Genomic DNA, 21,728 nt, shown 5'->3' on the forward strand with positions numbered 1-21,728 from the left:
ACTAAAGAAGCCTTTAGCTAAACCAGCCCACGGAGATAGGAGTCAGAACAGCGGCCACCCCTGTACAGGTAGCGACTGGAAAAGGGCAGGGGGAGCCTTCGGAGCTGCTAGAAATGCGTGGTTTGGGTGGGCGGTGGTTACGCAGGGGGGCATGTAAGTAGCAGTCTTGGAGCTGTCCGCTTGTGAGCGGTGCCCATCACTGTTAGTGTTATTCCTTAATTTTTAAAAAGCTAGCAAAATCAGCCTTTGGTGTTAGAGGTAAGATTAGGAGTTCCTTTGGGGGGGGGGCGGTTATGAACTGGAAGGGGCCTAAGGGAGCCTTCTGGGGAGGCAGGAACATTCTGTGTCTTGATCAGACAGACCCAGCTTGTTGCATGGGTCCGAACACATCTAAAACTTAAAGTGTACTCTAAATAGCTGTGCACTTTATGTGTGTAATACCTCAAAAAGGAAAAAAGAACAGAAAGAAAAAGATTGTGCCAACTGGGCTCAAAGCCACAGGTTTCCCACTGGTTTTAAGATAAAGACCAAATTCTTTACGTTGGTCTTTTAAAAAATTGGGTGATCAGACATCAGAATTTGCCTGGGACAGTCCCTGTTTTTGTCTTTGTCCCAGTGTAAGCATAGCAATGTCCATTCCCACAGTGTCCCCACTTGAGCAGTATATCCTCTTATCTCCAGGCCTAGTGGGCTCAGCCCGGCCCTGCTCAGCCCTCTACCCTGTTCCCCCCTCTTCTTCAGTCTCATGGGCCTCCTTGCTGCTCCTCAACTGTTCCTGCTCCCTCCTGCCTCAGGGCCTTTGCTCTTGTCAAGCCCTCCACCTTGGATGCCCCTCTCCAGCCACCTTCGCTTTGCTTAACCCACGTGTTTCAGTATTGCCCCTTTAGGGCCGCCTTGCATAACACCCTGGGCTAGATCAGAGCCAGTTCACCCTATAGTGTTCCTTAGCTCTCTGCTCAGTGGGTACCTGTGAGTCTGGAAACAAAGTCTGTGCCTCAGTTTCCTCAGGCATTAAAAAAGGTGTAATAGCCCGGCCGGGCGTGGCTCAGCTGTTGAGCATCGACCTAGAATACAGGAAATCACAGTTTGATTCCGGGTCAGGGCAAATGCCCAGGTTGCAGGCTCGATCCCCAGTGAGGGGACATGCAGGAGGCAGCCGATCAATGAATTATTGATATTTCTCTTTCTCCCTCTTCCTTCCTCTCTCTGAAATCAATAAAAATATTTTTTAATTAAATAAAGGTATAATAATAGGACCTACCTCGTCATTTCAGTGAGTTTCTGAAAGGATTAAATGAACTCACACCCATAGAGCACTTTTAATGGTGCCTTACTCATAGTAAGTGCTCACATACCTGTAGCTGGTATCATGCATTAGACTTACGGTTTCAGAAACAAGGGACTCTGATCAGCTCACCGATGGTGCAATCTTGGGTCCCCAGACCTGGGAATCCCAGTGTCCTCGGGCACCTGTGAGATTCCTCTGTATCTGTCTTGGTCACTATAACAAAGAGGCAGAGACTGGGTAGCTTATAAACAACAAATTTATTTCTTACCATTTTGGAGGCTGGAAGTCTGAGATCAGGTTATCAGCATGGTCAGGTTCTGGGTCAGTGCCCTCTTCCTGTCTACAGAGGGCTGTCTTACTGTGACCTCACTGGAGGAAAGAGGGAGCTCTGTCCTCTTATAATCCCATTCACCAGAGCTCCACTCTCATGACCTAATCACCTCCCAAAGGCCTTACCTCCTAGTCACATTGTGGGTTAGGATTTCAGCATGTGGAGTTTCGGGGGCGATAAATATTCGGTCATAACAATATCCTTACAGTGAACTCCCACTTGAGCTGGCTCCAGCGGGTTTCTGGTCTTTGCAACAAGCAAGTGGGACTAAGCCTAACCTTAGCCCCAGCATCCTAAAAGGTGCACATGTAATTTCAAGCTGAAAACAATGTTTCAGTTCAGAAATTAGAATGTCCAGGTCTACAGACTTAAACCTCTGAACTTGATTTAACATTCTCTCTTCCAGTTGGGCCCTTTAGGGCCTGAGGTGAGCACTGGGAAAGGGGCTGTGCTTGGCTTCTGCCTTGTTCCTTCCACAGGCCCCTCTCAGCTAGCTTGGGCCTCCTTCCAACCACCTGGGGCTGCTGCCAGCTGCCAGGGTGGAAGAAGAGGTGTTAGGAAGGGCTATGGTCCCACCTCCGGCCTGGCAGAAAGCAAATTGACCCCTTCTCCTAGGGACATTCTCAGGCCCCTGGAAGTTCCCCGCTGCTCCCTCTCCTGAGCACGTGTTGCCTTTCTGGGTGGGTATTTACCTATTGGCTGCAGGGGACCCTCTGCCCTTCTATGGGGACCACTGGGCAGGACCTAAGATGACCTATTCATGTGGCTCACATCTGTTGTCTACACAGCTCATATCTATCCACAGGAAATACTCTCACACCCTTGACCCTGACAAACATTTGGGAGCTGGCAGGTCCCGACTGGGTGGCACACTCCTGGCTCTGCCCCGTGGCAGCTCAAGGGCTCTTCTTTCCCTGGCTGGAGTCCATTGCAGTCCACTATGCCTCCAAATAAAGGCTACATCTTAAGCTCTCTGAGGAATTCCTTGAAAATCACCCTCACTAGACTTCAGGTGAAGGAAAGCATGCCCGGATACTCGGTGCCCCGGCAGGACCACGTTACTAGATCCCCTCTCCTCCTCTCACCTCTTATCGTGGGTCTGGGACAGGTTTCCATGTATTGCCCTTGACAGCCCACATATGGTGACCTGACACCTCATTTGAGAATCCACATCTTGTCTCTTGAAAGTTCAATTTAGTGTTCTAATACCTTTTACAACATGTACACTGGACAAAGGTCATTGTCCTTTTGTTGGGTAGTCCTTGTGTTTGTCTGCCTGACACCCCCAACCCCCTCTCCCCACACCCTGTGAGTATCCACTTGGGCTCCACTCTGATCATGGGATCCTACAGGGACTGCCATGAGGGGTGGGCATGTCCCCCAGGGCCAGCTGGTCAGCTCTCCATCCCCCTGATCAGGGGTCATCGTGTGACTCAAGCCAGACCAACCAGAGAACTTGCTACACGTCAGCACTGCTCTGGGTGCTGAGGCTACAGCGGCGGCCAAGACAGACGCCTGAGCGTCCACTCTAGTCTAAGGACAGACCACAGACCAGTGCACAGGAGTAAAAAGAGAATTTCGGAGACAAGTGAGCGCTGCGAGGGAAGTGGACACATAAGGTGATGGCAAGGGGGGGTGCCCGCCTCATCGAGGGAGATGCAGGGAGTCCTCTCCACAGCTGTGACACTGCAGCTGAGAAGCAGACAAGAAGGAAGGCAGGTGTGACACTTTCCAGGTAGAAAGCCCTCAAGCACAGACAGGGAACAGAAGGTGGCCAGTGCGGAAGGCGGGCGGGTGCCGGGGCCTTGGCCACTGGGAGTTAATGCAGAGGCTCAGCCTTGCCTGCCAGTCACCTCCGCCTGACCCTGTGGCTGCTGTGACCCTAGCAGTGGTTCCTGAGGTTTCCTGCTGCCTGAGTCTCTGGGCCACAACTCTTCCTGAGGGTGTTTCTCTTCCTCCTCAACCTCCAAGCTGATAACGTGGAGGACTCTGAAGGTCAGTGGCACGAGCCAGTGCCCTGCGGGGATCAGACACAGAAAGTGCCCCCTCCACGTGTGTGTGAGAAGGAAGGAGGTGTGAGGGTGGCGGGGGGAGGGAGGGCAGGGCAGGCAGGCCTCTCTCCTTGCCACCCTGGGGCAGGCCTGGGGCAAGCCCTGCCCTCCTGGTCCCCTTGCAGGGACCACCCCACTGCCACCAGGAATGTCCCCTGTGTCCAAAAGCAGGAACCCAGCAGTGCCCGCCCAGCAGCTGCTTACGAGGAATGTTCTGCAGGTTGGGCGAGAGGACTGGCCTGGAGGAGCCAGACTCTGGGACCCACAGTCCTCGTCTGAAAGGGGGATGGAGACCCTCCATTGCAGTGTCTCTGTGGGGCTTCCACGGAGTCATGGGCACAGCCTGCGCCCACACAGAGTGCGTTACCTGCAGATGGTCATACACTTGTACTAACAGATAGTAGCTGATGCCAGTGGTGATGACAGAGGGAGAGAGATGCGAGGTGGCCAATAACACAGCCTGTACACCCTCCCCCTGCCCTGCTGCACTCCCCTGCCCGCAGTCTCCCCACCCTCCAGTGGCTGCCACAAGCGTCTTCCCGAAGGCTGGCTCTGATCACATCTCTCTCTAGCTCAAAAGCCTCTCATGGCTCCCTGCTGCCTCGGTGACAGAAGGGGTCCTTTGGAGCCTCTGATACAGGATTTGCCTTCCAGAGCCTACAGCACCACTAAAGAGACACACTTGCTGCCTGGAAAGGGGGGGGGGGGCGTGGAGGCTGCCAGGGAAGCCAGGGACGCCAGGGAGGTGGCACCCAGAGTGCAGGGGACTTTGAGGGCGACACTGAGGCTGAACTGCAAACACTCAACGTGCCCTGGACATAGCACTGTGCGGATCAACCCACCCGGACCCGACAAGTAGGGACAGGACCTGCCCCCTTTCCCAGAAGAGCAAACGGAGGCTGGCAGTGGAATAACCGCTGGTCAGTGGCAGAGCAGCATCCGAGCCCCAGGCCCAGGCCCGGCACGCCCCCGGCCTGCACAGCCCCGGCTGCCTTTCCTCAGAGCAGCAGGGCCTCCTTCTGACTGAGGCTGGTGTCCTCTGCCCAGAAATAACCCCGTGAGGGATACTAACCCGCATGGCCTCTATTCCCAGCACTTTCCACACAGCCTCTCCCTTATCTGCACACAGCCTTGGCCCCCGCCCCCCAACCATGCAGTTAAGGAAACCGAAGCTCACAGTGGGCGACAGACCTCCTCAGGGGCACCAGGGGGCCAGTGAAGGAGCCAGGACTTGTCTGAGCCTTTGTGGCCTGCAGAGCCCGAGCATTGCCCCCCCCCCCCCCCCCCAGCACAGAGACGTCCCCAGGCTGCAAGGCTGACAGGTTTTTCCCCAGGGGTATGGACAGAGGAGGCCTGGGAGAGGCAGACAAAGGACACTCCTGTCCCTCTGGCCACCCTTTCTACCGTGAGGGTCTCAGTGTGGGGGCCTCTGCTCCCACTCCCTGGCCCAACCAGCCAGCATCAGCCACTGGGGACTTGTTAGAAATGCACCCCTGACCCTGACCCACTGACCCAGAGCCCCTGGGGCCTGGGCCTGCCTGTGACTCTGCTGTGCTCAAGACAGAACCGTGCTGTGGGCCTCTGCTCTGGGCCTGGTGGGCACTCACCTCCAGCCTACTCGCACCCCTCTATCCCCCAGGGCTGGGTGGCAAGGGAGGGCGGGAAGCCAGGGCAGGGTGACCTTCAGGGCCCATCTCTAGCCCGAGCCCTGTGGTGGACAGAGCAGGGCCTCACCTGACAGCCCAGGGGAAGGTCACGCGCCGGCCCCACCCCCCGTGATGGTCCCCACCTGGGGGCTGCGAGGATTAAGTGAGATGGTGCGCAGGTGGGCGTGGTGGGCGCTCGGTGACGCTCCATCCATCAGTAGAATGGCTATTATCGTTAGGGCCTAACAGCCCCTCGCAGAGCTCGGCGGATAATCTCCCCAAATCGGCCTATTAGACCCGGAGGCGCTCAGGGTCCCCTACAGAGTCGGGGGGGGGGGGGGGGGGAGTCGGGAGCCTGGCCTCTCCCGGGGGCCCGGCCTGGGCGCCCCTCCCACCGGCTCCTCCGGCCTTTCCCGGTCCGCCCACCAACCCCGCGCGCCCCGAGCGCACCCCCGGACCGGGGTTGGGGGCCCTCCGCTCCCACTCCCCAGGCGCGCCTGGTGCGGCGGGTGTCGCGCTGCGGGTTTGGTGGCTGAACAGGGGAGGACACGGTGGCCCTCGCGGCTGAACGACCTGCCCGGAGCGCGGGGCTGGGCAGGGAGACTGGAGCTGCTGGGACTGTGGGGAGGCCGGGAGGTAGGGAGGGGCCGGGCCTGGGCCTGGGCAGGGCGCACCCCGGCGCGCGTTCCGCCCCCCACACCCCACAGGGCGGGACCCTGGGCGCCAGGCCCCCCTCTCGGCGGTGACGCTCGGGGCCACCTCCCGCCTGGCCTCCGGGCCTTGAACCCCGCGCCACGCCCGCGTGCAGGCGGGCTGGGCCCATAACCGCTGCTCTGCCCCCGGGCCTGCAGGGGGTCCCCCTGGGGGCTCCTAGCGGCCAGGTCCCGCTGCCCAAAGGGTCGGCTGAAGCGGGAGTGGGCAGTTTCCGCGTCACCCGCAGGCCTGGCGCGGGGACTCGGCGCCTCTGGGGCAGGGCTCCCCTGTGGGCAGCTGGTCTTGGAACGCAGGAGAGGCCGGGAAGACCCCCCAGTTGTGCGCTGCGCGCCCTGAGACAAGCCGATTTCCTCTCCGAGACTCAGAGTCTGAGCCTGTACCGGGAACAGGGGTTAAGGCTCCTATCCCCAAACCAGCCGATGGGGGGGCCCCACCTGGGGAGCAGCTGAGGTGTGGCTCTTGCCCTCTCGGGCCCCCTACCCAGAGCCCGCCCAGTGCGGTGGGAGCAGGTCTCGGGTGTCCACTCCAGGTCCCAGCCTGCCTTTCAGCCCCCCGGCATCCTCCATGCTCACAGGGTCCCCATGACCGAAGGAGCTAGGCAAAGCCCCCCGACATCTAGGACACAGGAAGTGTGGGCGCGCTCAGCTAGGATCCTTCCAGAACATTTCCGTGCCACACAAACCTACGTGTGCGCAAAGGGACACATCTTATTTTATTTTTTTAAATATATCTTTATTGATTTCAGAGAGAGGAGAGAAGAGGGAGAGAGAGAGATGGAAACATCAGTGATGAGAGTCATTGATCAGCTGCAGCCCACAACCCGGGCATGTGCCCTCACCGGGAATGGAACCCTGATCGCCTGGATCCTAGGTCTAGGCTTAACCGCTGAGCCACGCCCGGCCGGGCAAGGGACGCATTTTAAACTTTATATTTGTTACACAAAGGGGCTCAGGACAGTCACTGCTCACGTACAAACACCTGGAGAAGGACCTGCGGCCACCTCTGTGAGCAGGAGCTGCAGCTCAGTGGAGTGGGGCTGGGTGGTCGCCTGTGGCAGACCCGGGGTGTCTCCAAGGCTGGCCAGGCGGGTCCTGCCCTGCGCCCCGGGCAGTGAGAGTGCTCCCGAGGCTCCAGATTACACCCCACCCCCGGACCCCGAGCCCTGCCAGCCTCAGTCTCTCCTGGCACAGCGTGATGGGCGGGGGGAGGCAGCGGGAAGGACGGGCGACAGCACTGTCCCCAGGGGCGCTGGGCCGGGGTGGGGCGGGCCGAGCTCCCTGCCGGCTCGGGGCGGGTGGGACGACCGGGACCCGGTGGCTTTGGCTGCGCTGCCTGGGCCAGCTCGGCGGAGGGGCAGCCTCGCGTCGCCGCAGCAGCTCCAGCCCACGCCCTGGTCCCACACCTGGGCTGCCCCTGTCCCCACCTGTCCCAGGTCACCTGTCCTTCGAGCCGGAAATCAAGCACTGCCCCTCCCCCCGGCCGCCTGACCACAGTTCTCTGATGGGCCGGTCGGGTCGCCCGCCCCCGCCCGCCCGAGCCCGCCCCCGTCCTTCCCTCTCCGCCGGGGTTGCGCTCCCGGCGCGGGGCGAGCGAGCGCCCGCGGCCTGCGGGGTGGAGAGCGAGCCCCCTCCTGCGCAGCGAGCGGCGTCAGCGGGGCGCGGGGCCCTGGATGCTGTCCAGCTGCGCCCCCGGTTCTCGGACCGACCCGCTCTCTCTGAGCCTCAGTTTCTCCGGCTGTCCGGGGGGGGGAGAGAAGCTGCAGGCGGGGGCGGCTCTGAGTGGGGGGGGAGTGTCACCAGGGCCTCCTTCTCTGGCTCGTGCACCCCGGAATCCCCGCCCCGTGGGGAGAAAGGGGGCGCAGCGACTCGCAGAAACAGGGACGGAGAGACAGGCTCCGAGCCCCCAGGTCCACGGGGAAAGTGGGGCGGGGCGTGGGGCAGGGCTCCGTGCTTCCTTCACCCCCACTCCCACCGTCGGAGGGGGCCAGGCCCCCAAGCCCGCATCCCACAGTCTGCCTTTCCCTCGGGGGCGCGGGACGTAGAGCGGAGGGGTGGGCGCCCCAGGCTCCCCGCCCGCGTGGCGCGCGTCTCTGCCGGGCGGGCGCCCGTCTCAGGGCAGGTGGGCGGGCGGGGGTCGCTCGGCCGGGAGGGGGCGCTCGAGCGAAGCTCCGCGGCCCCGGGGAACGCGAGCGCGTCTGCCCTCCCTCGACGGCCCGCGCGCCCGGCTCGTGCCCAGCCTCGGGCCCGCACTCGGCCCTGCCCCTAGTCGCGCCCGGTCGTGCGGCGGCGCAGGCCCGGGAAGGGCAGTTCAGGCCCGGGGGACGCGCCTGGGTCCCCGCCCCCCCCACCGCAGCCTCGCTGGGAGGACAGACGGCGCCAGCCCCAGGGTCCGTCCCTCCGCTCCTCCTGCGGCTCGGCGGGGGCGCATCGTGCGCGGGCCTCCGGGGGCGCCGCGGTGGTGGCCGGTGGCAACGCCGCAGCTCTTGGGAAGGGCGCCTGCCCCGCGCCCCGCGCCCCCGCTCGCCCTGCTCCCAGGGGCTGCCTCCTACTGTGGCATTTTTACAACTGTGGAATCTGTTTCCATTGGGAAGAAACGTCCAGAAACGGCCAATATTTAGGGGCGGGCATTTCGCGTTGCAGTAAAACAGCTGAAGTTCCTGCCCCAGGGTCGTTCCTTCGCGCGGGCCCAGACGGCAGGGCAGCGGCAGGCCGCTTTCTCCGGCCAGACCCTCCTCTTCCCTCCCGTTCCCTCGGCCGGTTCATCCCTTGGCACCGTCCACTCCTCCCCTGGGGTCATTTACTGGGGACCTTCTGCCCACCGAAGGCAGAGGGGCTCAGTCCTGGACCTGCCTCTCGCAAAGAGTCCAAAGGGTCAGCACCTGAGGACAAAGTGTAGGGCGACCGTGCTCGCACCGCGCCTCAAAATATTAGATGTTTCAAGTGAACACCCCGAAGCTGCTGCGTGGCTTTGCTCGGCGGTGTCCGTGGAGTCTGGGGTGTTTCACCCGAGGGTGGCCGCCAGAGGGCTCCGAGAGCAGACCTTCCCGGCCGGGCCGGAGCGGCGCCCCCCCAGCGCCCCCAGCCGGGGAGTGCCCTCCCCTCCGCTCAGGCTTTGGAGGGTGGCTGTGTGGGTGAGGGGGCTGCGAAGGGGCCAGTTCCAATCGCAGGGATGGCTGGTCCTCCGTCTTCATTAGTCCACTCCCTCCTACTGCATTGGCAGGGACAGGGAGGCCCAGAGAGGGGCGGGGCCCCCTAAGGACACACAGCAAAGGCTGGGCTTGGCCAGGACACAGCTCTTGCCTCCAGGTCTGCCGGTTTCCTGTGGAAAGGTCCCTGGGAGGTCGTGGGCGGGGGCTGGGGGGACAGGAGGGAGGAGAGGAAGCAGAATGGAAGGCTAGAGGCGAAGGTGGGGCTCAGGGCTGGCTCTGCAGGCTCAGGCATGGGCCTCCAGGCCCAGCCATAAGGAGACTTCCCGTCCCCAGCTTTCTGCTCCGTGATCAGAGCTTTAAGCAGCAAGGGCCTTGAGCCCTGTGAGGAGCAATCCCCAGGAGCTGTGACACCCATCAGCTAACACCTTGGATGACATCCAACACCTTAGGTGACAGCTAGCACCCTCATTAACAAGTACCGAGAGCAATTTCTGCCCAAGTGGAAAGGAGTGGGGTGGCCTTTTGGGGGCTGTAGGGGTGGGAGGGGGAGCATGCAAGCACAGACTTTCCTGACATGAGTGTGTCTGGGTGTTCAGCAGTCACAGTGACCGCTCCAGCACCGCTTTGTGACCATAAGGTTCGGGGGATTTCGAGTGGACAAGTGTATGTATATGAGCGTGTGGGGGGTTCTCCTTCTCAGAACTTAGCTGGCTGGGGACGTCCCTGCCTGAAACCTCCCAGAGCTCCCTGTTGTCATCAGGCCCCATGATCAGGGACACAGCCCTGTCAGGTAGTCCCAGCCATGCATGATGTGTGCCTGCCTGATTTTTCAGTCTCACCTCTCTTTACACCCACGTCACCAGGTCTCCCATGCCACAGACACTGTGCCCAGATCAGGCCTCTGCTGATCCTGCTGTGAGCCCCTCCTCCAGTCTCCCCCTAAGGAACTTGTACCTCCATTTTCTGGTCATGGGATGACTGGAGGGAAAGGGATAAATGAAGACTGAGGACCAACCATCTTTGAGATTGGAACTGTCCCCTTCCCAGGCTCCTGACCCACATATTCACCCTCCAAAGCCTGAATGGAAGGGAGGGCAACTCCCTGGGCTGGGGGTGCTTGGGGGGTGGAATTCTGGTGTGGGGGGCAGATAGATGGTATAGATAATGGTGGGTAGGCACTGGGAGCATGACAGATGGAGGCGCTAGATTATGGGAGGTGGAAGGTTGGTGGATGGTGAGTGCACCTATGTAGTGGGTGTTGGTTAAGTGATAAGTAGATTGTAGATTGATAGATGGAGACTAGATGGATGTGGACACCAAATTGATGAATTGATGGATACTGAAAGAACCTATAGTGGATTAAGTGCAGGTGATACGTGGTGGGTGGTGGATGCTTGGTGGGTGGCCGAATCATAGAAGTATGGGTGGATGGTGGATGATTGTGATGGATCTGTCCATAGAGTTTGGATAGATCGGTGATAGATAAATGTGAATGGATATACAATTGATGGCTGGATCATGAATGGTGGACAAGTAAAGGGTGGCTGGACGGGGCATGAATGGGGGACTAGATGGGAGCAGATAAATGGCTGGTTCTAGGTGGATGGATGATGGGTTGAGGTCTGTGGGAGTGTTGATGGAAGGTGAATAGTGAAGACATAACAGATGGTTTCTAGGTTAGTAGATGGCGATTGGGGGAAGCATGGGTGGTGGTTAAATGAGGCGTGGCTATCGCTGGGGAAAGGGGTGCGTGAAAGGTGAATGGTGGATGGGTAGAAGGTGGAGAGACGGATGGGTGGGGGGAAGTGGTGAGTGGTTTGCGGTACACGGATGGTTTAGTGTGTAAATGGAAGACAGACGGCACGTGGATGGTGGATGGATAATGAAAGGATGGGGGGGGCTTGTTATGGTGGGTGGGTCGTGGAGGGTGGATGCTCACTGCGATCTCTGTACTCTGTCCCGAGCACCTGGAATAATGCTTGGCACATAGAAGGCACTCCATAAAATCTTCTAGAATGATGAATGTGGATGGATGGTAGATGACACCTGAATGGGTTTTGGATGAACAGTGAATTATGGCTGGGTGATGGATGGATAGATAGAAAACACTGTGAGATGGACAATGAAGGGATAGGTAGGGATAAGAGATGGGTGGGTGGTAGATGGTTGGTGGGGAGGTGGTGGGTGGATTGTAGTTCATAAAAATAGGAATGGGTGAGGGAGTCATTATGAATGACTGATGGTGACTGAATGTAGATGGATGAACTGTGGCCGACTGGATGGATGGAGGCGAGTGAATGGGTGGTGGATACATCCCAATAAATGAACAGTAGATAGAAGGTAGGTTGACATTGACAACCAGATATATGGTGGGTGGATAAGTGAATAGTAGATGGGTAGATAGTTGTTAAATACTGACGGAAAGCTGTTATATGGTGAACGATGGATGGGTAGGTGGTGGGTGGATGGATGGGTGGGGAATGCATGTTGGGCTGATGGGTATTTTCCCAGTGTATTAATGCTTGGTAGATGGTGGGTGGGATGGTAATGGATGGGTGGTGGTTGGCTAGTGGATGGCGATTGGAATTGGATGGTTAATGGGTGGTGGATGGCGGGTGGTGCCCGGTGGGTAGGGGATGAGTGTGGGACGGTGCATGGTAATGACAGTGGCTGGATAAGTGGATGCTGAACGCTAGCTTGTGGGTGTTGGATGGGAGTTGCCTGTTAGATGCTGCGTGGTGGTTGTTAGCTGCTGCGTGGTGGGGAATTACGCAGGTCCGAGGTCATGCGCCTTGGCCCCGGTGTCAGGTCTGTACCTCCAGCTGAATGAGACTGAATTCCTGGACCTCAGACTTGAGGCTTGGGATCTCAAGTGACCGAGGATCAGGTTCTGCGGGATGTGATCTTGTCAAAAGGAGGGTGACACCGTGGTCCTACCTGGGAGCCGGGCTGGGAGGACTGAAACACAGAGGGGCAGGGGCGTGAGTGTGAGTGAAGGGCCGGGCCAGCCAGGCGTGTGGGCGGGGAGGGAGCCGGAGCGGGGGAGGGCGAGCCCAGAGCCAGGCCGAGCCAGAGGGACTGCCCAGCCGCCCTGAGCATCCAGCCCGCGGGGAGGGTGAGTGAGGCGCAGGGCACCCCCTCCCCACCCGTGCCCTGGCCCACGCCCTGGTGCGCCCTGGCGGCCAGGCGGCGGGAGTGGGAGAGGGGGAAGGAGGCGGATTGGGGGGTTTTGTGTTGGAGCTCCTGGGAAAGAGGAGGGCGTGGGGACCACGGTGAGCCCTTAGATGCTGGACGTCAGGCTTGGGCGAGAGCAGTGCCCCTGGAGGCTGTGCACCTACCCCCATAACTGGCCTTACGCACCTGGCAGCCGGCAGCAGTGTGGGTGGTGAAGCCTTGATGAGCTGGTGCCCCCGCTGGCACTGGCCCCTGGGGGGGGGCAGCCCTTGGGCACTTGCTCTCTGCTGCCTGCCCCAGGGGCTTGGCCCAAGGTGACAGCTTTCTCACCTGTGTCTGTCGCCGCTCTTTCCTCTATCTGTATTCCTTTCTGGGTCTGTCTCTGTCTTCTCTCTGTGTCTCTTTCCCCAGCTGTTTCATCTGCTGTGTCTGTGGCCAGCAGGTTTCCTGTCTCTCCGTCTCTTTCTCACCTCGTCTCGGTCTCTGTCTGGGCTGCCCTGGGCTCCAGCCGAGGTTCTGGGTGCCTGGGATGAGATCCAGAAGGGGCTCATTTGGAGGGACAGACCTGGGAGCAGTGGGCAGGGGTGGGGCTGCCTTTCACGTGCCCTGGCATGGGGAGGGGACACGGTGGGTGTGGCTTGGCTGCCCACTGCCCCAGGATGCCCAGTGCAGCGTGTGCCCCCATCCCACCTCCCCAGGTTCTCAGTGGGGACTGAGCTGGCCTGAGCTGGGTGTTTGGTGAAGGAAACCTCATTTCCCAGAATAGCAGCCCTCCTCTTTTGCTGGGTGCCCACAGGACCCCCTCCCCACAACCAGCAGGCCTCACAGACGGTCACCCTGCTGATCACCGCTCTCCCTCTGCCCAGCCCCCACCCAGCACTCCTGCCCTTGCCCGTGGCCCTGGCTGCCTCCCAAGCAGTGCCAAAGGGAGGTGTCCCCTGCCAGACCCCACCCCCATCTCTGCCTCTGGCCTAATGCAGGTGGAGAGGCTGAGGCTGGTGCGCCCTCTTCCCGGAGCCCCTGCTGTGTGGTCTCTGGCCAGTCCCCTGCCCTGGTGCCCGGCCTGAGTGGGCGAGACCAAGTGCAGGCAGGATGTCGGTTTCCCTTCAGCTCTGGGTTGAGGGCCCAGCTCTGGGGGGGTGTGCCCGGGGGGTCTGTGCTCAGGAGGGGCCTCAGGAACTGGGCGCCTTTGCCTCCAGCTGACTTGAGCCTGGCTCCTGCTACTCCCAGCCTCCAGGGTCAGAGGCCGATTTGGGTCCCTCCACTCTCTGTGTCCCTCCCGCCCTGTTTCCTGACTCAGAACATCTTCTCTCCTCCTACCGGGCTGGCTGCCTCTTGCTCACCCCCCCCCCCCCCCGGGGCCTCAGATCAGCTGACCCTCTTCCAGAAAGCCTCTGTGGGCCTTAAGGCCGGTCAGCCTCACCCACTCCCGCCCCTGCCCTCTGCAGTGCTGGGCACACTGCGTGGTGCCCGTCCAGGGCCCTCCGATGGCGGGCCGGGGCAGGGATTAGCAGTGACAGAGGTCCAGCTGGGCTGTGGGCGCTGGGCCCAGGCCTGGGTGCGCTGGATGTGGCTGGAGCAGTGTGAGGCCTCCAGGAGGAGGGTGGGACCCAGCGTCCGGCCCGCAGCAGACCTGTCCTCACGTCTGTCTGTTCGCCGTCTCCGCGCAGCCCCCCGTGGCAGAAGCATGAGTGGCGCACCCCCCGCCATGCCAGGGCCATGCCCAGCCGAAGAGGCGGGAGGCCGAGCCGGAAAGGTATGTCGTTGGGGCCCTGTCCTTAGTGCCCGTCCTCGGCCTTGAGGGACAGGGGGGAACCAGACTCGTGGCCCAGCTCATGACTTGGGGATGCCTCAGTGCACCCACCTGCGCCGGGGAGGCGGCTGCTCCTGTAGAGAAGCCTGATAGAGAAAGTGACAGAAGGCCGAGCCGCCCCGGCTTGCTCAGCACCCCTTCCGGACCTCAGGGACCCCAGGGCAACCTTCTCCCTGCTGGGTGAGGCGAAGCCAGGGTCCTCTGCCCTCGGCTCTAGTTTTCGCAGGGGGACAGGGTATCGATGAAGCTAAAGAGTGAGCTCCTTACACAAGGACCACGGTCTTTTCTTTTTTAATTTTTATTTTATTTTATTTTAAAATATATCTTTATTGAATTCAGAGAGAGGAAGGGAGAGAGAGGGAGAGAGATAGAAACATCAACAATGAGAGATGAGAGAGTCATTGATCGGCTGCCTCCTGCACGCCCCCGACTGGGGATCGAGCCCGCAAGCAACCCGGGCATGGGCCCTGACCGGGAATCGAACCCTTAATCTCCTGGATCCTAGGCTGATGCTCAACCGCTGAGCCACGCCCGGCCGGCCAAGGAGCACAGTCTTAAGGTTCTGAGTTCTTGTTGCTGACATTGTTGGGGGGAGCAGGGCAGAGAGGCGAAGAGGTAGCCTGCAGCCTGTGGGTGCAGACACGGCTTCCCTTCCTGAGGGCAGAGAGGGAGACCCAGGCCTTGGAGCTCCAAGCTCTGCTGGCGTGGATCTCCCTCACCCGAGTGGCACACTCCGGGTAGAGTGACACCCCTGGTCCCCTTCTCCAGGCACTCGCGCCATTGGGGGGAGGTGGGCAGTGCACCAACCAGCCATCCTGCTAAGTAAAAGAGGAAGGGACCAGCCCGAGCAAGGGCACGGAGGTGGAGGCGGGGCCCGCAGGCCAGTCTGGGCTGCGGGGCGCTGGGGCCAGGCGGGAGGGCCGGGCATTGGCACTGGCAGCTGGAGCCTCTGCCTCAGAAGGCCTTGAATGGAGGCGGAGGCGCTGAGGGCACCAGCAGGGCTTGAGGAGGCGCCCCCGCACTGTGGGCTCTGAACAAAGAGCCCAGGGCAAGCCGCTCAGGTGGCCATGGCAACAGCTTCCCAGCTCCTCTGAGCAGGTAGAAGACCAAGGACACAGCAGGGAAGACCCCAAGAAGGGGCCCTGCAGGGAACCGGTGGGGGGTGCACACTGACTGTGTGACCTCAGCCTCTCCAGCCTCAGGCTCCCGTCTGTGAAATGGGCCTAAAGGGGAAGCCCAAGTGGGTCCTACGGTGCCCCAACCCCAGGGGTGGGGTGGAGGACAGGCTGGGACCCTCTCAAAGACGTGTGTGTGAGGGCCCCAGGACAGGAGCAGGAGGGAGTGGGGAGCCCAGGGCCCGGCATTGCCCTGACCCCTGCCCACCCTTCCGCAGGCTGCAGTGGGTGCCCAGGAGAAGGGCCCTCGGCTGGGCCAGCGGCTGCCCTCTATCGTGGTGGAGCGCAGCGAGGTGGGTGCTGTGGAGAGTGGGGAGCTGCGTTGGCCCCCAGAGGGCACCCAGAGGGGTGCTCCCCAGAGCCAGGCTGCTGCTGGTGAGTGAGGGCTGCCTGTGGGGGTTCCCCCCCAAAGGAAGGAGTCAGAAGCAGGGTCTCCTTCCTGCCCGCCCCTGCAAGCAGGGCCCTGCTCGCCAGCCCCCATCAGTCCACCCTTAAGCCTCTGCTTGGTGCCTAGGCACTGCCTGGCCTTGCCTGCTTCCTGCCACCATCCCTCTCACCTGCACATGAGGTCCCTTTAGTCACTGTCAGCCCGGGTCTGGCACAGGGAGGTGAGCAGCAAGCCTTCGTTGGATGAGTGATTGCACTTCTCACCCCTCACCATCCTGTCCCGCCTCTTCCCTCTTCCCCCCTCCTGCATTGTCCACTAGGGCCTGGAAGGGGTGAGGGCATGGGCGCTGAGCAGGCCCAGCCAGGTGCCCACAGGTGGGGAGATGGGCCAGCCCACAGGTGCCCTGGTTAAAGGCCAAGGGGCTGCTGAGGCCGGGGAGCTTCCTGGAGGAGGTGTGGGTAGGAGGGGTCAGCAGGAGCCAGGGCTGAGGCAGAAGAGACAGCTGGCTGGGGTGTGGGGCTCTGTGGAGGGCACATGAGGGGCATTCTGTCCCCTGGTGAGATGAATTTGGCCTTAGCTGGAGTGGCTTAGCACCCTGCCTGCCCTCTCCCCCTCCTCAGGTGTTACCCCTCCCAGCAGCCCTTGCTGGTCAGCCGCCCCCTGAAGCTTGGGCTCAGAAGGGCCTGTTCATGCCATATCTCACCCATGCCCCCAAAGCCGCCTCGCCCTCTGTCAGGCTTCACTCAGAACAGGGTGGGACTTGGGTTCCAGGGCCTCCCCATGTCTGCCCTGGAGCTCCCCCAGTCTGCCTTGCCCTGGTGGGTATGCCAGGGCAAGGGGTGCTCCTTCTCCCAGAGCTGGGCCTCATCCTTCCTCCCGACCCAGATACGTGCACCCAGCACCCCCCTTTCACCTGTGGGGAACTTGTGGCCAGAGCCCCCAGGCTGCAGTCCCCCACCCCACGCGTGTTCTTGCAAACCTGTCAGAAACGCAGCTCCACCCACAAGGAGGCCTCCGTGTTTCCACAGCCCCCTCCCCGAGTCTGCCAGGAGCACGCGGGGAGGCCCCAGACGACCCTGGGAGCAAGTGTGCGAGCTCCGAGGACCAGGTCCCCGCCGCCCAGTAACAGGACGAGGGCCAGGTTCTGCTGTCCCTGCACCTGCCATTGCCCTCTGCCAGCTGAGCGGCTCGGCCCCGGGGTGGCCGGGCCGGTGCGCGGGGATAGGGCTGGGCCGCCGCGGCCTCACGGGGGCTGGCCAGGCCCATAGCCCCTGCGCTCTCCCGCCCACGGTCAGGGTTGGGAGCACACCCCTGTGTTCCAGGGTTTGAAGCAGAAATAAAGGCTTTTCTTGGTAGTGGGCACGCTTGGTGGGGACTCGAGGGGCTGAGAGCCATACTGGTTCTGCCAGTGCCCTTCCAGACAGCTGGGAGCCCAAGCTGACCAGCCAGGCACTAAGTGAGAGACGGAGGTCAGGGCAGCTGGGGGGCTCCCCAGGGGCGCTAGTGTTTGCCCTTTGGGCCCCCTACTCTGCCTCAGCCAGGGTTGCCCAGGCAGGACCAGCTTCCTGGAGGTCCCCTCGCCACCCCTCCTGCAGCCCTGGCTGGACCTGAGGGCAGGAGTCTTGCTATCATCTCCCTCTCCCCTGGGTACATAGGGCATAGCAATGGTATAGGGGGAGGGTGCCCTGTTCCAAACTGGATCTCATTAATACCTACAAAAGTCCCATTTTACAGGTGAGGTAACTGAGGTGTGAAAGGAAGTGCCCAAGGCTATAACGGGATCCCTGAGGCTGGGAATCCCCCAAACTAGACACAGAGCCCACGTGGGAGATTAGGTGGCACCTTTTCCTGGGCCACGTGAGGGTCCTGTCTCTCCATAGGGCCCGGCGACATTGTCTCTTGGCTCTGCCCCACTGCTGCAGGACAGGGGAGCCCTGCTGCCTGGTCAGGTTGGCATGGGGGCAGAAACCTAATCGCTGGCTCGGCCCACTCCCCAGGTGTGCCATCCTCCCACCCTGGCAAGCCTGACCATGAGGCCTGAGGAACCTGAGGGCCTAGCAGGGGGCAGAGTGGCATAAATGTTAGCTCAGCAAAGCACACAGGCCCAGGCAGGGTGGGACCAGGCCCGGGGAGCACAAACGGGGAGGCAGGAGACAGAGGCCCTCTGTTCCTTCCTGAAGTCCTTGCTAACCTCCTGGATACATAAGGCACCTTCTCCAACCCTCCTTTCTTGTGAAAATAGCTCCCCCTGCTCCCCACATAGGGGAGGTGGGAGGCCGAGGCGCCCAAGTGTGCTGGCAGCCTGGGAGTCGGCTTTAACTTTAGCCTCGTGACCCCTGGGCGCCACACACAGGCCCAGGGCGTCTCCGTGGGCCTTCCCCAGGTCTGCAGCTTGGGGAGGTGTCGGACTGTCCTTCAAGGCCCCTCCTGTCTGGTCCCCAGGCGGTAGGAAAAGGGTGGGCATTTTACAGGAAATGTTGTCAGGACTTGCCCACACATGGAATGAAGGGCAAGGCGCCTGAGTGAGCAGGTGCGACTTCCAGGTGCCCACTGTGGAACGCTGGGTGGGCAACCGAGCCACGCACAGACGTTTCATCTGCACCCCTCCCAGGCAGCGAGTGCGACACCCGCGTAAACACAACTTTCCAAGGTCCCACAGCTGACAAACAGCTGAGCTAGGAATCCCAGGTGTGCCCAAGACCCAAGCGTGGCAGTGCCCACGATGCCACCCTGGAGCTCACCATGTGACAGGGCAGGTGTTGGGTGGAGGCCACTCAATCTGAGGTGCCAGGACCTGGATGTGCCCCTGAGCTGGAAGGAGGTGGGTGAGACCCAGGGAGGGAGCCCCGTGGGGGCGGGCAGAGCATCTCGACCCCGTCCTGGAACAGCTCAGGAACCTGCAGTCACCAACCCCGAGCCTTAAACCCAGCAGGGTCCCAGCCTACCACGGACACTCACCCACATTGACGGTAATGGTCCTCTGGTGCCAGAGACAGACGCCCACCCGGAGTTAAGCCCTGCCCCTTCCCCCTCACTGCCCAATGGGCTTCCGGGATGGGTCACCCCTTCTTGGCAGTACTCACCTTGGAGCGACTGAGGCTCAGACGGGGGCACTGTCTCCTGCCAGGCCCACAGCCGGTTAGGGGCACAGGATGGAGCCCAGGCCCCCTGCCCTCAGACCCCTCTGTCCCGGAGCCAGCCGCAGTATAGGTGGGATTTGCCACCTCTGGCCTCTGCATTCGGGGTGAGAGGGCCTGGCCCCCCAGGAATGTTGAGGACAGGCAAGCATCTAGCGATCAGGGTCCTTGTCCTGCCTTCCCGACCTGGGACCAGGTCCTCCACTGAGGTGAACCCACGGATCCCACAGCAGCCCTATTTGGTAGAGGAGTCAACGGGCTCAGAGTCAGAGGTGTCTCTCTCAAGACTGTGCAGCCAAGCTCCTGGCAGCCACCTCCAGTCCGCCTTCCCCTGGCCCAGGCCAGACCAGCCCTTGCCCCAGGCTCCTCTGAGAGGCTGGGGCTTTTCCAAAGGGATTTACCAGAATGTTGGAGGGAAACAACATGGAGATAGAATAAAGGAAACATTTCAGCCTCTTGCTGAAGGGTGGTCACAGGCTTAGGCAGATGTGGGGTGCTGGGACTCGGGGAGATGTCCAGGAGCAATCCCCAGGCCCTGGGCACCACCAACTTTTCAGGGACCTGCCTCTTGAGTGGAGATGGTTCCAGGATGGGCCCTGTGAGCTGGGGTGCAGGAGAGTCAGACTGAGGGTCCCCCAGGGCCTGCCACCCCAGAATAACTCCATCTTCAGAGGCAGAAAACTGGGCTGGAGGCCTGGTCTCTCTCTCTCCCCAGCTGTGTGGTCATGAGCAGGTTCCTGCTTTTCTCTGAGTCAGTGTCCCAATGCAACCTGAATAGAGGTCATCTACCCCACAGGTCTCCCGGCAGGACAGAGGTGCCCCAGGACCTCCACTCAGTAGCCCTGGGAGGTCATCTTGTGGGGACGGGCCCTCTGTCTCTTGAATTGTGCTTGCCCCTCCCATCTGTCAGTCTCTGACTGTTAGTGACACACGGAATGGGGGCCAGCGAGCAGGCCAGCCTGAGCGAAGAGGAAAGGCCCACCCAACCAGCGGGGTGTCTCATGGGCTTGAACTGGGACTCTCATGACCCCACTTCACAGAGGGGAGCCCAGAGCTCAGGGGGCTAATGGCTCAGGTGGTAAACCAGAGGGCTTCCTGGAGGAGGTGCTGGCATCTCTGAGGTCAACTTGGCCCACCTGCAGATGGCAGTGGGGTGCTACAGCATCTCAGGTGCCTTACAATCTGTTATGGGCTGGATTTTGTTCTCATAAAATTCTTATGTTGAAGTCCTAACTCCCAGTCACTCAGAATGTGACTGTATTTGGAGATAGGGTCTTTAAGCACGGTTAAGATGAGGCCAGGAGGTGGGTCCTAATCCAATATGACCAGTGTCCTTATAAGAAGAAGGCACCAACACACACAGAAGGAATTCCATGTGAAGACACAGGAAGAAGACAGCTACCTACAAGCCGAGGAGAGAGGGCTCAGGAGAAGGCTGCCCTGCACGCCCCTGGATCTCCGACTTCCAGCCTCCAGGACTGTGAGAATAAATGTCTGTTGCTTAAGCCGCCCAGCCTGTGGTTCTGTGCTTGGCAGCCTTCGGGCACCAACCCACAAGTTTGTCTCTGTTCTCCCAGCACCCAGCCCAGGGCACCTCCCCTGCTTCCCCCCCCCCCCCCCCAGTGACATCAGCCCAGGTGGAACAGGCCTGGATCTGCCCTCCTTGGATTTTCCCTAAGTTTTTTTCCTAAGATGCCAGCTGCGGAATCCCCCCCACAACAGTGTGGAGTCTCCCTCTTCTGGGAAGTCTCAGTGACACTCGCCACAAAATTCTCCATCCTGATCCATGGGGGAGGAGCGGGATGTGCTCCCACCCATCCAGCCCAGGTCCCCCCCCAACACCTGTGCTGACAGGCTGACCTTGCCCAGAAGCCCTCCCTCCTCAGCCGTGAGTGGAACCCTGTCGGTCCATTAGGGCCTCCCCGTCTAGCTCCTGAAGCCCTCTGCAGTGGCGCGTGTCTCACAGTGTTTCCTTTGCTGTCACTGTGTCCCCCCCACCGCTGCCAACCAAGGCCCGTGTTTCTGCTCTCCTGGCTCTTGGTACTAGGCAGGGGCTCTCAGAGTGAGCTTGGAGGACAGGCCTGGGGCTGGCACCTCTGTCCTGGAGGGAGGGGTGTCCTTCCAGGCTGCAGAGCAGTGGGCTGGGTGGCCCCCCACAGGCCTGGGTCTGACTACAGGAGGAGCTGGCAGTCAGATCAGTATCCAGCAGGGTCACCACACCGCTTCAGAGTCCACTCTCCTGATCCTTGAACCTCAGCCTGAGCCTTGGGCTGTCAGGCACCAAAGGTTGGAGAGATTGCAGCTGGAATGGAAAGGGTGGGAAAGTTTCCTGAAATCGAAAGTATGGGGTCGGGGGAGGAGGGTGGGGCTGGGGGTGGGGCCGGTGGTCAAGGCAGTTGCTGGTGGCTGCCGGCAGCTGGGAAGTCCCAGCTGTTGGTCACTTGCTTTGGCTCCACCAGAGGCCTCACCGCCTGGGCTGGCTCTGAGGGCCCTCCTTGGGCCTTTCCTGGTGGCCCTGCTCTGTCAGGGCCCCGTGTCTCCCTACTCAGCAGGTATGTTCCATGCAGGTGGAGCAGGAGGGCCACGGGGTGCTGTAGTCAGTGGGCGGTGACTCAAGGGACTGAGGACCATTCCAGTTCTATTAGTGGCCTTCCGGGCCAAGGGCTTCCGCTCGGATCCCAGGCCAGAAGACCAGCTAAATCGCAGTGGACACATACACACACACACACACACATGCAGAAAGTAGACAGACAGACACAGACATAAAGACATGTGTGCAGGGGCAGACAGACACACAGACTCAGAGACAACCACTCGCAGAGCCTCTGAGGCACGTACATTCTAGATCAGACACACACACAAG

The 21,728-nt window shown here is 60.9% G+C and overlaps 1 protein-coding gene across 1 annotated transcript; it reads left to right on the forward strand.

Moving 5' to 3' along the window:
* Window positions 1–14,039: 14,039 nt before the first annotated feature.
* Window positions 14,040–17,082, forward strand: LBHD2 (LBH domain containing 2; the record flags this gene model as incomplete). The annotated part of the gene is made up of 3 exons (XM_081149751.1): window positions 14,040–14,108; window positions 15,559–15,715; window positions 16,757–17,082. The coding sequence occupies 3 exons, from the start codon at window positions 14,040–14,042 to the stop codon at window positions 16,852–16,854; spliced, it is 324 nt and encodes a 107-aa protein (XP_081005877.1). The 3' UTR covers window positions 16,855–17,082.
* Between the last annotated feature and the right edge of the window lie 4,646 nt (window positions 17,083–21,728).

This window comes from Miniopterus schreibersii (genome assembly GCF_964146895.1).
Source record: "Miniopterus schreibersii genome assembly, chromosome: 1".
NCBI classification, from domain to species: Eukaryota; Metazoa; Chordata; class Mammalia; order Chiroptera; family Miniopteridae; genus Miniopterus; species Miniopterus schreibersii.